This window comes from Balaenoptera physalus, assembly GCF_965194825.1.
Source record: "Balaenoptera physalus genome assembly, chromosome: 14".
NCBI classification, from domain to species: Eukaryota; Metazoa; Chordata; class Mammalia; order Artiodactyla; family Balaenopteridae; genus Balaenoptera; species Balaenoptera physalus.
In genome coordinates this window covers 8,648,320-8,664,591 of record NC_138893.1, presented here as the reverse complement: position 1 = coordinate 8,664,591, position 16,272 = coordinate 8,648,320, and the positions used below count along the sequence as shown (strand labels likewise).

Here is a 16,272-nt window from a genome sequence, read left to right as displayed (position 1 = left end):
TCTGCATTCTTGATTCAACTTTTAACATCCCATTTAACTAGCTGTAGGACCTTAGACAAGATGATTTAACATCTTAGTTGTTTCCTCATCTTGAAAAATGGGGTTAATATTTAATAATAAATGGGAGGTCTTCTCTGGCAGTCCAGTGGTCAAGACTCCGTGCTTCCACTGCAAGGGGCATGGGTTCAGTCCCTGGTGGGGGAACTAAGATCTTGCATGCCGCACAACGTGGCCAAATTTTTTTTTAAAAAGCATAATAATAATAATAATGAATGGAAAAGTGCTTATATATTATCTGGCACATAGTAGGCCACCAATAAATGTTACCCTTCCTTCTGATCAAATAACTCAAATTTACATGTTAGTGTAATAGCGGCCATTTTTATCTGCTTTTGGCCATTTGGTTTGGCTTGTAAATGTTGATTCCTATCTGTATTTTAGAAAATTTGAAATCTGAAATCGTATATTCTTAGGAAAAGCTGGTATGCTTGTGATCTGCTTTATCTTCTTTTCATGCTGGCCTCTCAGTGCCACATCCTGTGACTGCCACTTCTTTTGCTGGACTTGCATGCTCCCAACACACCCCTCTGCTCAGGAGCAAAGAGGCTTCTCAACGGAGAAAGTTAAAATTTGCTGTAGCCATCTGTCTTTTGTTGGAGGAAGCAGTTTAGCCATAAGCTGTAGCTACTGTTTTAACAGATTTACAAATAGCTAGGGCGGGTCTGGCACAGGCCCAAGTAACCAATTGGACTCATGTGTACTAATTTAAGACCCACTGCCAGGAAGAAAACTTCCCTTGGATACATCAGACTTTGTTATTTGCAGGGTGTCAGTTAAGGTAACTGGAATAGAAGATGGAGAACACAAAGGACAGGAAGGTAGGACTAACATTTCACCTGTGCCGGGGGATGTGTGTGAATTTGTGGAAGTCTGTTTCATTGGGTTGGAATATTTTTGCGTTCAGCATACCTCAAGCTAATAAAGAATTGAACCTCAGTTATCATGTTTTGCTGTGGGAAATGATTAAGAGTGAGGTCATTTATCAACTCGTCTTGTGTAATTCATGGCAAAACATTCCATCAGTCCTGATAGCATTTATGACTTTCTGACATTGTGTTATGTATATTGGTAACTATTTATTTATTCATTATCTGCCTTCTCTACATAAAGATAAGCTCCGGAAAGGTAGGGACTCCTTTTTGTTCTGTTCACAGCTGTATTTCCAGTGCCTAGAATAGTGGTTGGTACCTGGTCGGTGTTCTTTAGATATTTTCCAAATGGAGGGACCTGATACACAATGTTTGAATATTGAAAACTTAGAGTAGGAGTTGGCAAACTAAGGTCTGAGGGCCACATCCAGCCTGCCACCAGTTTTTGTGAGTAAAGTTTTATTGGAACACAGCAATGCTCCTTTGTTTACATGTTATCTGTGGCTGCTTTTGCGCTGTAACACAGGCTTGAGTAGTTTTCACAGAGACCATATGGTCCAGGAAACCTAAAATCTCTACTCTCTGGTGATTTACAGGCCTGAGTTAAAGCACGGAGCTTGAGATCTGGCAGACCTGGGTTTCTTTTCTGGCCACTTAGCTGTGATTTAAGCCGAGATTGGACTTAAATCACTGGAAAAAGACAATAATGATTCCTGTCTCAATGAATGGTCATTTACGGTCCCTGAGATGAACACTCAGGGAATTAGCTGCTGTTAGGGAGCCTTGTGTGGTAAGCATTTCATCTGTTGTCAGCACATTTATTTGCAGGGCATTGGCCAAATGGAAGTGACTGAGGCCTGGCCCTTTCCCATGTGGCGACTGAAAAGTGCCTGGAGTTTTTCCTCCACTCTCTATCTGCTTTGATACCTTTGCCATGTAGTTGTTCCTGCTGTGATATGCTAATTTAAAAAAATGTAGTTTTTAGAAATATCTATTGTTTTATTATCATAACAGCTATTAAAACTGCATCTTCTGAAGGCAGAATACAATTTAATTTTTATTAAGTTCTACTTTATTTAAATTACAAAGAGAAAAAAGCGTAATTTCTACTTATGGATGTACTTTCACAGATAAATTCCTTTAAAGGAGACCAAAACGCTAAAGCAGTGAAAAAACCACCTACTGCTATAAGCTAATGAAAAAGTGTATCTATTTATCTTTCATAAAATTAATATATTCTTTTTGAGCATTTGGAAAATACAAAGGAGTATAAGAAAATGGTTAAAAATTATATTCCCACTACCCAGAGAGAAATTTGACTTTTAATGTGTTTTTCTCCCATTTAAAGGTTTGAGATGTAAAAATAATTTTTTGTCACTTTTTTTAAACTTAATATTATATATAATATGTTGTCCTAAGGCATAAAAGTATTTTAAGCATAACTTGTTGTATTTTTACCAATATCATATTTTGAGAAATGTCAGCCTTTTAAAAAGTGCAAGAATAGTGCAATGTACACCTGTGTACACTTCACCTGGAATCACCAGTTTTTAAATGTTGCCACGTTAGTTTTACCTCCCTGTATAGTTTTATTTTGGTGAGCCCTGAACATGATTTTTAATGGCTACACCTATTTAATCTTGTGTATGTATCATAATTAACCATTCTCTTATTACGCCTATTTAGTTTCTTTTACCTTTTTTTTTCCATTTAAAATTGAGTTTAGTGAGCGTATATATTAAGCACTATATATACAGGATCTTGTTTTTAAAACCATAAACCCTAGTGGGTAGATATTACAGAAGAAAGGATTAAAGCTTAGGGAACTTAAGTAACTTGCCAAGAAGTGGTGGAGCTGAAACTTGAATCCAGGTCTCTTGGATTCCAAAGTCCCTGTTCTTAGTCATTTCCCAGGACTGCCTGTCTGCCCTCTACTTAGATGGTGACTCTTCTGCAAAATCTTCCTGACTTCATCTCTCTACTCTTACTCGGCTCTTAGCACTCCCTCTTTTTAGATGGGTCAGTAGGTTATTTTATTACTTCTTCACTTGTCTCCCCACCGTATTAGACTATGAGAACATTTAGCTGGGTCTGTGTTAGCGACCTAGTATTCCCTGTTTCTGGCACACAGTAGCTGCTCAATAAACATCTGTTGGATAAAGAAATGAATAGGTGAAAGTGTCTTAATGCATATTGCTATATCACTTTTCATCACTCTTGTACTAGTGTAATTTTATTAGCAAGATTTCTGGTACCAAGCTCACTGCACACTCAGTAGCAATGAGAACTTGAACTTCAGCAACTTGAAGAACATGTTGTTTGGACCATTTTATATCCACATCATTCTTCCACCTTTCTATACGAGAAAGATATAGGTATATCCCATTTTCTTAAATGAATATTTTATTTTTACGAAGGCTGTCATTTGTTGTCATCATTAAATACATATTCATTGAAAAAAATTGTTAAATTGAGAGACATAAAAAGAGGGAAAAGCATTAAAAATTCCACCATTCTGAAACTTTTTTGATTAAAAAAAACCCTTCTGGTGTTTTTGTATCTTTAAAAATAAGCCATATGTTCCATCTTTCTTTCTCGAAATAATACATACTGTGAATATTTTCCTATATATTAATGAACCTTTGAAAACCAGATTTTCAAAAGCTAAGTAGTATACCATCTCCAGGAAAAGAAAAACACATATTTATTGTCCAAACAATATTCTATGATTGTATACATAGCCATAGTGAACAGTTTAGGACACAAATCTTTGCGCACAACACTAAATACTTGATTTTTTAGATGAAAATATATCAGACATACAGAAAAGTTCAGATATTAATATAACGAACACCCAAAGATCTACTATGCAGATATTTTAAGATCTCCAATAACTTCACTTTTAGAGTAGGAACTCCAACTCCAACTACATATAAAGTGGTTAGAAAGAAAAATGTTTAGCATCAGCAGAGATGTTTCTGTCTTGGTATCCCCTAGTTTATGTCAAATGGATGTTAGGTTTTCCCGTTTGTGTAAATGTAGTTCAGGCTGTCTCAGATCTATTGCATTTATCCAATCCTTTTCTTTGATTCCTTTGGGGACACTTATTTAAGACAACTTTCCTTGACTACTGCATCAAGAGCTGGCACAGGTGCAGACACAGCTGTGGATTTTTTAGTTTTAGCTAGAAACTCATCACTCACACTTCCTTGAACCCAGCTGGATGTGTTCTTGCTTCCCAGTTGGTAATGCTATGATTCAACCGTTTATTTAAATATATATTGATGATACAAACTGGGTGAAATCATTATGAATTATCAGATGTAATTTCTATTGTCTTGTGCTATCTTGAGAGTTATACATTGCTTTCACTGCCACTAATTTCAACAAGGGAAGAAATGGACATCATAATGGTAGAAATCTGTCAGCTTACTCTGAGGGTCCCCTGCTTTTTTTTTTTTTTCCCCCAGAATATGCTGAGGCCCCACTCCAAATCAATTACCAGAATATCTGGGGGTGGGCCCAGGCATGAGTATTTTTTTTTAATTAATTAATTAATTAATTTTTATCCTTGGCTGTGTTGGGTCTTCGTTTCTGTGCGAGGGCTTTCTCTAGTTGCGGCAAGTGGGGGCCACTCTTCATCGCAGTGCGCGGACCTCTCACTATCATGGCCTCTCTTGTTGCGGAGCACAGGCTCCAGATGCGCAGGCTCAGTAGTTGTGGCTCACGGGCCTAGTTGCTCCGCGGCATGTGGGATCTTCCCAGACCGGGGCTCGAACCCTTGTCCCCTGCCTTGGCAGGCAGATTCTCAACCACTGCACCACCAGGGAAGCCCTCCCCTGCTTTTTTGATCTGCAAGTTAGATCCTCTAATTTGTAGTCTGCATCCCAATACTGGCCTTGTTTATTGTGCTGACTACTTGAACTTTCATGTGTAAAATATTACAGAAATATATGAAGAGTACGTAAATGCCCCTTCCACTGAAAAGTATCATCTCATCCCCTTGCCAGACAGTTGATTCCAAAGAACTCAAACAATTAACATAATTAATGTAGTTTCCCCTTTTTATTTAATAGTGGAAAGATTAACTATCCCTGCCACACATTGAAATATTTTGTTTTTTTCTTCGTTGCTCATTGCTGTTGCTTTTGATTTAGTTTCTTGTTAACTTTTAACTTACTTTTTGATTTCTTATCTTAGCTATTTATGTTAATTTTGCATTACCCTGCTTAATCTATACCGACAGTGACATTGAAGGGAAAGGGACAGATGGAGGAGTTTCAGTAGGATTTTAGCAGCTACTTCCGAATTCTTATTTATATGTATATTTTCCACGCTTAGATCTAGGGTACTAGAGGAAAAAGAAGAGGCAAAATTCTCTTCAAAGATCAAAAGCAGCTATAAGTGAATGAACACCTTTAAAAATGTGGCCTTCAATCCTTTTTTTTTTCTTCTTTGAGTTACATGTAAAGCTCAGCTGTGTTTGATGTTTGTACATTTCAGGCTCTTTGCTAATGCACTTTGGCACTTACTTCTTTCTCATTTTCCCTCTGCAAGAGAGTCACCTGCACTTCGGAGCTGGGAGGCTGTGGGCAGGGGGGTGTGGTCCCCAGGATTTCCGGAAGACTCGGGGCTGCTTAGTAGTTGCCTCATTTTACAGAAGTCCAGGGTGGAAGAAGGGACTTACCTCAGGCCCACATGTAACGGATTATGATGCCAAGAGCAAATACTGGTCTTCTGATCCTCACATTTAATACCTAGTGTCCGTGGTCTCTTTACCCCACTATTATTTTCGCCTCAGGGCAACGGTTCTCACAAAGGTAAGAGTTTTAGAGCAGTACTTTTGGTGATTCCATGCTGAAAGGATCTTACACGAATGATACTGAAGATTTTGATGTATGTTTTTTTCTTCCCAGGATTCATACCTGTATGTAGCCTTGGAGTGGCTCAAGTGGGCAGGATGAACTTTGGAAAGGACGTCAGCACCTTGAAATATTTCACCATCTGTGGCTTACAAGAGAGCTATGAACCATTTGCCGTTAACACGAACAGGGATATTACCATGTGGCTAAGCAAGAGACTTCCTCAGTTTCTCCAAGTTCCACCAAACCATGAGCATATTGAGGTTTGCTTTTCCTTTAGAAATCAGACCATTGCCAAAAACCAGGAGCGGGTGTTCCTACTTGGACAGTTGCTGTCACTTCCTTAAAATGATGGCTCTGATGTGTTCCACTGTAGGGGAATCTAAGGACAGGATTACCCTCTGATTTTAGGTACTTATGAGGGGCTGATTAGACTGTTTACCTACAGTTAATGCTCAAACAACTTAGGGATTAATCTGCATATAATTTATAGTCGGCCCTCTGTACCCGCGGATTCAGCCAGCCGCGGATTATGTAGTGTGCTATAGTATTTACTATTGAAAAATATCCACATATAAGTGGATCCAAGCAGTTCAAACCTGCGGTGTTCAAGGGTCAACTGTATATAATTCTTCTTTTATGTAGGCAATATCAGGCTCAATCTGAATATATACAGTTTTAACATGAATTTCCCAAATCATCTTCTGAGTTAGAAACAGAACTGTGAGTATGTCTGTAACACAGCAATCCCTCTATTTAATGATCTCATTTATGAAATTATGCCATGGGCGGGCCGTGTTTTGAGTTGTAAAGGTGTGATGCACGTTAAGGTTTTAGAATCAGGAAACTAACAATGATGAGCGTTTGAACAATCACGTCTTCATTTGTTAGGTGACCAGAATAGACGGCACCATTGACAGTTCCCCGTGTTTAAAGGTCACTCAGAGGTCCTTTGGCTCTCAGAACAGCAGCACGGATATCATGTTTTATCGTCTGAGCATGCCCATCGAGTGCGCGGAGGTCTTCTCCAAGACTGCGGCTGGAGGCATCCCTGGCGCCAGTCTCTTTGGGCCCAAGAACGATTTGGAGGATTATGATGTGGATTCGGACTTTGAGGTTCTCATGAAGACAGCTCATGGCCATCTGGTGCCAGATCGAGCGGACAAAGACAAAGAAGCTACAAAACCAGAGTTTAACAACCACAAAGATTATGCTCAGGAAAAGCCCTCTCGTCTGAAACAAAGGTCATTGATATATGCAAAATGATTAAAAAAATTTTTTTTTAATTTTAATTTTTTTAATGATTTAAAATATGTAGTTATTATGTTAGGGGGTCACAGGAGAGGGTAATAGCGGGTAAGGGATTTCCAAGGTCAATTTGTTCTTCCTCTTCCTCCTTCTTTATGTACCAAGGATTCTACAGAAGAAAAAGCAGCCTGTTGGTCATCTAATTTGTTACCACTAACAATCTATCTCAAGAGTTAACTTTTTCTATGAATTTTTTTTATTGTGGTAAAAATAAAATTTACCGTCTTAAACATTTTTAAGTGTACAGTTCAGTAGTGCTAAGTATATTCACATTGTTGTGAAACAGATCTCGGAACTTTTTTAGTTTGCAAAACTCTGAAACTCTACACCCATGAAATAACTTGCCTTTTCCAACCTCCCCCAGCCCCTGGTCATCACCATCTTACTTTTTGTTTCTATGAATTTGACTGCTTTAGATACCTCATATAAATGAAATCATACAGTATTTGTCTTTTTGTGACTGACTTATCTCATGTAGCTTAATGTCCTCAAAGTTCATATGTGTTGTAACATATGTCAGAATTCCCTTCCTTTTTAAGGCTGAATGATATTCCAGTGTGTATATACACCACATTTTGTTTTTCCATTCATCCACTGATGGGCGTTTAGGGTGATTCCACCTCTTGGCTATTGTGAATCATGCTGTTAAGAACTTGGGTGTGCAAATATCTTTTCACAACCCTACTTTCAGTTCTTTTGGATATATACCCAGAAGTGGGATGCCTGGTACTTCTGTAATTAAATTTTAAAAAAAAATAAATTTATTTATTTTATTTATTTATTTTTTTGGCTGCATTGGGTCTTCGTTGCTGCATGTGGGCTTTTCTCTAGTTGCGGCGAGCAGGGGCTACTCTTTGGTTCGGTGCACAGGCTTCTCATTGCGGTGGCTTCTCTTTGTTACAGAGCACAGGCTCTAGGCACACGGGCTTCAGTAGTTGTGACTCGCGGGCTCCAGAGCGCAGACTCAGTAGTTGTGGCGCACGGACTTAGTTGCTCCACGGCATGTGGGATCTTCCCGGACTAGGGCTCCAACCCATGTCCCCTGCATTGGCAGGTGGGTTCTTAACCACTGTGCCACCAGGGAAGCCCTATATTTAAATTTTTGAGGAAAAAAATTTATATTGTATTCCATAGCAGTTGTACCATTTTACAATCCCATCAGCACTGCATGAGGGTTCCAGTTTCTCCAAGTGCTTGTCAACCCTTGTTACTTTCTGATTATTTGATAGTAGCCATCCTAATAGGTGTGAAGTGATATCACATTGTGGTTTTGATTTCCATTTCCCTGATTATTAGTGATGTTGAGCATCTTTTCGTATGCTTATTGGTCATTTGTATAACATGTTTGGAGGAATGTCTATTCAAGTTCTTGGCCCATTTGTTGATTGGGTCCTTTCCATTTTTGTTGCTGAGTTGTAGGAATTCTTTGTATATTCTAGATATTAACCTTATCAGATATATGATTTGTATTTTCTCCCAAGAGTTAGTTTTTAAGACGTTTATATTTACATTACTGGTTGAACCTTAGAGTATTCTCTCTAAATAGTACTTTTTAATGGATAAGAAGGTAGATTGTTTTAGCATCCTTTCTTACACTAAATATGAAATTCTCAACCTCAACACTATAGCCACTCTGGGTTAGATAATTATTTATTGTAAGAGTCTGCCTTGTGCATTGAACGACGGTTAGCAGGATCCTTCCACCACTAGATGCTAGTGGCACCCCTCCCCCACCAAGCTGTGACAACCAAAAATATCTCCAGATATTGCCAGATGTCCTCTTGGGAGCTAATCATCCTGGCTGGCAACCACTCTACTAAGTTAATTATATGTTTATGTTTGAGATAAGCAGAACATTTTAATGTTGCTTATTCCTAGTCCTCTACTATATTTCAGATTTTTGCTTAGAAAGACAAAGCCAGATTACAGCACCAGCCATTCTGCAAGACTCACAGAAGACGTCCTCGCAGATGAGAGGGACGACTATGATTACTTGATGCAAACGTCCACGGTATGAGGTTGCAGCTTTTGTCATTTATTTCTATTTGTCAGTGATCATGCTTTGCATTTCAGATAGTTAACATTGATTCGTACTGTTTAGCAAGCTTATTTTTAAAATAATTATTCACTTATATCTTGGGGACTGAAAAGTTGAAAGACGTATGTATATTCTAATGGATATTATGCAATAAGAGAGCTATTTTAGGAAAAATAATCCTTAATGGCACCCTCAGTCCTGATTTTGTTATCCTCTTTCTTGACAGCATTTTATTTGCCACTTAAATTTTCCAAGTACATTTTGCAGTTTCTTTTGTCTCAGTGATATGTCTGCAAGGTCATTTATCATACTTTGTTAGAGGTCAAGGTGTGCTGTCTGCCATTTTGAATTTTTAAAGCACTTCTCATAAAACGCCAAATGGAAAAAAAATATATAGCTGTGTCCCTTTTAGAGCTCCCCCATATTTGAACTTGACTTTCACATATCAGGTCTGAACTATTTCAAAGTGATTTTAAGGGATCAAAATATTATGTTAGTGATAGCATATTCAAGGTATAAAACAGGTATAAAAGCTGTAGCATAGATTATTGTTCCGGTGTAAGCTTGAAGAATTCAAAGCTTATGTGCATAATGGATTGATGATTTTATCACATAAACATACTATATATGTACTCCCCCATCCATACATACTTGGAAGTATAAAAAGCTTCAGATCATCTTTTGCTCAGATAGTCTTTTCTCTTTTTCCCATTATTTCTGAAATAATTCAGGATCTCTGTTTTAAGACTTTTCCTTTGCCACATCAGTCCTTTGTGCCTGTAACATTTTACTTAGGCCAAAGGATTTTTTTTTTTTTTGCTGCTTTAAACTTTGGGCTTTGTTGTTGTTGTTGTTATAGCATAATTGAATATACTATTATTAGTATTGAATATACTATTATTTTCTTTTTTATTGAAGTATTGTTGATTAACAATGTTGTGTTAGTTTCAGGTGTACAGCAAAGTGATTCAGTTATACATTTGTGTATATTGGGTTGGCCAAAAAGTTCGTTTGGGTCTTTCCATAACATGTTATGGAAAAACCCAAACGAACTTTTTGGCCAACCCAATATTTTTTTCAGATTCTTTTCCATTATATCCATTACAAGATATTGAAGATAGTTCCTTATACTGTGCCATACAGTAGGACCTTCTTGTTTATTCTTTCTACATATACCAGTTTGTATCTGCTAATTCCAAACTCCCAATCCATCCCTCTCCCACCCCCCTCCCCTTGGCAATCCCCAGTCTGTTCTCTATGTCCATGATTCTGTTTCCGTTTCATAGACAGGTTCATTTGTGTCCTATTTTAGATTCCACATATAAGTGATATCATATGGTGTTTGTCTTTCTCTTTCTGACTTATTGCATTTAGTATGATAATGTCTAGTTGCATGCATGTTGCTGCAAATATGCCAAACGATTTTAAACAAAGACATATCTTCTTAGGCAACTTACAGACATTGCAAGTCAAAGTTTTGTTTCTTTTTGCTTTACCAATACTTGGTGTTGCTGTCTTGACAGTACTATTACTCAGTGAGAATCTTTCCTGGGCAAGAACCTGCCAGCGTCTGGGTGGGCTGGATCACGTCCGATTTCCATCAATATGATACAGGCTTTGACTTGGACAGAGTTCGTACGGTGACCGTGACTCTAGGAGATGAAAAAGGAAAGGTGCATGAAAGGTAGGTTTTCCTCGATTTCTTACATGAATGACATTTGATAAAAATGTTGATAAACCTAGGCATTTTTTTTTTCTCTTGGATTTTATGTCCAAGATAATATTCTGTTGATAGGAACAGTGTAATCAAACCGTTAATGTCCATGTCCTTTTTGTTACTCATACAAGCCGGTAAGGAATCTGAATAAATTAAAAGTGCAAAATCTTATAAAGTAAGAGTAGTGCATCTCTTTGGGGTAATAATCATATATTCCTTCAGGTGACATCGCACACGACTAATGACTTGGGTTACCATTACTTAGCCATTGTGTGAGGATTAGAGACGGGTGAATGTGAGGCATTTAGCCTGTGGTCTGATCTGCACCTTGGGAACTGGTTAGGAGGTGGGGAGATAAAGGTGAAGACAGTGTGGGCTAGTGGTTTAGACCAGGTGGACGCATTTGAACTCAGACTGAGGAGCCGTGGGTTCTTTCCTCAGCTTTGCCATTGACTCGCTGTGTGGCTTTGGGTAAGTCAGTTACAGTTTCTGTGCCATCATTTTTCATTTATAAAACAAAACAAACCAAACTCAAACCAAACCTTCAAAAAAGTGAAGAAGGCTATCTTCCTTGCAGAATAAGACAAGAGAAGATCTGGCCATTTGCATCTACCTTTTGTGCCCGTGCATCCTCTCTGATCTGCTGTGATGGGTCTCATAGAAAGAGCCCCCCCCCCCATAATGTTGCTTTTCTTTAATACCTGCATCATCATTTTTGGTGACCGGAAGCTCCCTCCCCTGCCTTCAGGTTGTAACACTTGAACCGCAGTGAACTTAACACTTGAGACAGTGAGCCTAGCAAAAATTCTCCAATGAACAGTGCTTTACGTCAGTAGCGGGGGGTTGCGGGGGGCCCAAATCACCTGTTTCCAGGAATATTCTGAGGGATATATTTGATTTTCAGAGATGGAGACAGTGAAAGGAGATAATATAGGGATATGGTATCTGATTGATGTTTTTGGTGTAGGAAATACAGGCTAGGGAAGGTTGTTGAATCTTACATAAATAGAGCATAGAAACACAGCCAACTTTTGATTATTCAGAAACTGACTTTATCTTCGCCTTCTTGCTCTTTTCCTCCTACTTGCCTGTGTTTGCCCTTTTTGCCAGCCTCATTCATACATGCACTGCACAGTAGTAGAGAAAGGGAAGGAGGTGAAACTCAAATCACTTAAGTTTGCTACTCTCTCTGGTAAAGGTTTTGTGGAGGGTGAAACTCAGGTGGGGTTTGTTGTTAATATCACAGACCTTGCGCACATCCCAGCTAAGTCTGTCTCTCATAACAGATCACCAGGAATCGTCCAGAAAGGGACTTAATTTTAGCCAAATTTTGTATCTATCGAATCACTGACAGCTCATGTAGAATTGGCCTAAAGACTTTGATAGTGTTCAGAAACAGGTGCTTCTCATCTCAGAACAAGTGGTTTAAAAACAAAAAAAAAAAACCCTTGAGATTTGTGACCACCTAGAGGGGTGGGATAGGGAGGGTGGGAGGGAGACGTAAGAGGGAGGAGATATGGGGTTGTATGTAAACGTATAGCTGATTCACTTTGTCATAAAGCAGAAACTAATACACCATTGTAAAGCAATTATACTCCAATAAAGATGTTAAAAAAAAAAAACCCATGAGAATGAAAATTACCAATTTGGATGATTATTACATAGTTAAACTTTGTGTGTGTGTGTGTGTGTGTGTGTGTTAGTTTCTGCTTTATCATAGTTAAACTTTTTTGAACCTCAGAAAAAGGTCCAGTTTGGTTTGAGTTTTTGGAGGGAAGGTGCAGGTCAGTTCTTATCCTTAGTTCCAACTCGTTGACCTGTCTTCATTAGGTGTGAAATTGAGAGATTGGAAGACCTGACTCAGAATGTCCACTGAAGTCAATGGAGTTTTGCTCAGAATCACAGAATCGGGCCCACTGTACACCTGTCCCATTTCAGCATGAGCTTGTTGCTTGCACAGCATAACTTAGGTTTAGTTTGCCAGACGTCCATGCTTTCCACGCTACCTGTGCTTGTTCAAAGATAAACATGTTTTTTTGCAATTCAGCATCAAACGCAGCAACTGCTATATGGTGTGTGCGGGTGAGAGCCTGAGCCCCGGGCAAGGACGCAACAACAACGGCCTGGAGATTGGCTGCGTGGTGGACACCGCCAGTGGGCTGCTCACCTTCACGGCCAACGGCAAGGAGCTGAGCACATACTATCAGGTATGTGGTCAGGGATGGCCTTGTGCTTCCAGGGAGGAAACCTTTATTCCCGTTAGAGAGGAGAACACATTTTGCAAGATCAAAAAGTAAATTATAAGCTAGAAGGAAATGAAAACACAGATGAGTCAATTCTGTATTTTTACTTCTGTTTGAGTAATAACAGTGCTATAAGCCCTTCAGAGTAAACAGTACATTCCTCCAAAAATGTTCACATAGTCCTGAAATGAAATATTCCAAATAATTATTGAAAGAGAATATCTGCATGAGAGGAAGAAAAAGTCTTTTTCTCTAAAGTGTTTCTTAGGTGTTAGGAAGAAAATATATTTTTGTGTGTGTTCCTTCCTTTACTAATATTATTAAATTTATTTGATTATTTAAGGTGGAACCAAGTACAAAATTATTTCCTGCAGTTTTTGCGCAAGCTACAAGTCCCAACGTTTTTCAGTTTGAGTTGGGAAGAATAAAGGTAAGAAAGACTCATTCCTGGTATTATATTTGGGTTGTTTTTTGTTAGGAAATAGCATTTACTTCTTCTTCAATTAATTCCATACGTTATTAGTACTGATATTAATCACATAAATCATTCTTTAAAAGTTTCCATATTTGAAAATTCTGTAATCTCGTTAAGGTCACTAGAGTAACATAAGTAATTAGAAAGGGTTTTCTTTGGTTATCATAAGTATATTATTCAATAAAACTAGCCTTGTACAGAACACAAATGCCAAATTACATACAGCTCAGTAATCACTGAACTCACGGGTAAGCTAGTGAACGGACTTGAAGAGCTGAAAGTATGCTACATTGTGGTAAATGCGAGAGTGGCAGGTATTGAGTACTCTGGGAACATAAATGAAAGGACAACTAAGTAGGATGGGGTGGATCAGATAAAGCTGAAAGAGGAGATGACATTTAGGTTGATTCTTAACTGTTGAATTACAGATCTCAGGGTACGTTTGCTAGGAGAGGGCATTCTAGACAGAGGGTGAGAGAAAGTGAAAATACATAGGCATGAAAGTGCTGAAGGTTAAGGAATTCAGTGTGACTGTAACAAAGGATGCTTCTGGGATATGGCTAGAGATGAATATGGATGGAAGGTAGTCCAAGTTGAAAAGGCCTTAAATGCCACATTAAGAAGTGTACACCTGTTCCCTAGGCAGTGGTGCTTTAGTGGAAATTTGAAGCAGGGGATTGAGTATAATCAAACCTGTTTTGGGAAAATATGTTGGTAGTAATGTGGAGAAATATCTGCCCTCAAATGAATGAGAGCAGGCAGTAATAATTATCTATCAACAATTTGATATTGTCCACATGGGAGAAGATGATGAGATTCACGAAAGTCATCATAGAGAGAGAGTGATACATAAGAAGATGTTTTAGGGGAGAGATTAATAGAATTTGTCAATGAATTGGTTTAATAGGATTTGTTGAAATTGGATTTGGTGCTCAAGGAGAATGGAGAATCAAGGATTAATTTTTTTTTCTTTCTTTTTTTACTTTTTTTGGGGGTGGACTTTTTTTTTAATTAAAGTATAGTTGATTTACAATGTCGTGTTAGTTTCAGGTGTACAGCATGGTGATTCAGTTGTGTGTGTGTGTGTGTGTGTACTCCTTCAGATTCTCTTCCCTTATAGGATATTACAAAATATTGGGTGTAGTTCCCTGTGCTATACAGTAGGTCATTGTTGGTTATCTATTTTATGTATAGTAGTGTGTATATGTTAATCCGAAAAGGATTAATTTAAATACTTTTAGTTTGGCCAGCCAAGGGGTACTAATACAACAACAAGCAGAAGAGCCTGCTGAAATTCAGGAAAAGGAATTGAGTTGAAATTCGCAATTGTAAACAGTGAGATGCTGGGCACCCCTCAGGGTGAATGTAGTAGACAGTTTTACCATGCTGGCTCAGCGACCTTGGACATATTTCTTAAACCATGTGAGCTCAGTTTCTGCGTTTGTAAAATGAGGCTGCAGCTGCCACAGAAGAGCCAATACAATATGGACAAAAGGAATCCGTGATTTTTGTTAAGTAGGAGGGCTTTAGTGACCTTGCCAGAAAAATTTCAGTAAAATGATGGAAGGAGCTGTAGTATTTTTGTTCAAGATCATTCAATTCATATTATTATTTGAGATTGAACATGAGGGAAAGGAGGCAGCAAGTTTGGATGACTGAAAAAAAGTTAAAATTTTACGGAAAAGTGGTAGTTTCTCAGAACCCAGACTCTGATATTGGTCTATTTGACATTTATGTTTCGTGTTTCATAGATATTGCAAATTGGGTATGTCCAAAACTGGACCGCTGACCATCACTCCCCCCTCCTCCTGACTTGCCTGATCGAGTCTTCCTGTCTGTCAGTTAATAACTCAGACCCCAAACCTTGGAGTCATCCTTGGCTTCCCTCCTTTACATTCTGCATCCCAGTTCCTCCCCCCAGCAAATCCTCCACCTCTGACCTCTCCCACCACCCCTCCTACTGATCTGCCCTCCATCACCATCGTTTCCCATCTGTATTTCGCCACTAGCCTCTAATTCATCCTCACCCCTCTGTTTATCATAGAAGAATCTGAGTGACTGTCGTTATTTTAAAATAAAAATCAGACCATGTCACTCACTTCACTGCTCGAAACCCTAGAAACCCTGTTTCCCTGAGAGTAAAAATCTGAGGTCTGATGTTGGTTCTCAAGTTCTAAACCACCTGACCTCCTCTAACCCCTGTGACTTCATCTCCTCCTGCTGTCCCCTCCTTCACTCCACTGCAGCCACCCTGGCCCCCAGCTCTTCCTCAGACTTGCCAGGCAAACTCCCTCCTTGGGTTCTTTGCATTCACATTTCCCTCTGCATGGAAACTTATTCCCCTGCATATCCACATGGTTCTTCTCTTTGGATCTTTCTGTAAATGTCATCTTCTCAGTGACACCATTCTGACCACCCTGTTTATTATTACTGTCCTGCATTCTGATTCCCCCATCCTGTTTTTTTTTTTTCTCTCCATGACCTCTTTTCTAATAACTAGTTAATACTGATTTTGTTTATTTTATGTCTAATGAAAAAGAAATGGAAGCTGTATGAGGGTAGGGATTTTGTCTGTTTTGTTTCACTGATACATTCTCAGTGCCTGATACAAGTGCCTGGGTTTTTTGTCCCCATGAGCAGAAGGGAATAGGAAAGTAGCTTGAGGACGAGCAAGTCTAAATAATGCAGTAGAGAGGGTTC

General features: G+C 38.7%; 1 protein-coding gene and 1 long non-coding RNA gene across 8 annotated transcripts in view; one reads left to right on the top strand and one right to left on the bottom strand.

Annotated features, from left to right (window-relative positions):
- RYR2 (ryanodine receptor 2) overlaps positions 1-16,272 on the top strand; it is a 732,481-nt gene that overhangs the window by 488,446 nt on the left and 227,763 nt on the right. For all 7 annotated transcript variants that reach the window (XM_082425485.1, XM_082425482.1, XM_082425483.1 and 4 more), the window contains 6 exons: positions 5,846-6,054; positions 6,683-7,035; positions 8,996-9,110; positions 10,661-10,821; positions 12,902-13,061; positions 13,441-13,527. In XM_082425485.1, the coding sequence (XP_082281611.1) occupies positions 5,846-6,054; positions 6,683-7,035; positions 8,996-9,110; positions 10,661-10,821; positions 12,902-13,061; positions 13,441-13,527 (1,085 nt within the window). The remainder of the gene's footprint in view (positions 1-5,845; positions 6,055-6,682; positions 7,036-8,995; positions 9,111-10,660; positions 10,822-12,901; positions 13,062-13,440; positions 13,528-16,272) is intronic.
- LOC309643169 overlaps positions 1-16,272 on the bottom strand; it is a 241,475-nt gene that overhangs the window by 219,434 nt on the left and 5,769 nt on the right. The gene's annotated exons all lie outside the window — the stretch shown is intronic.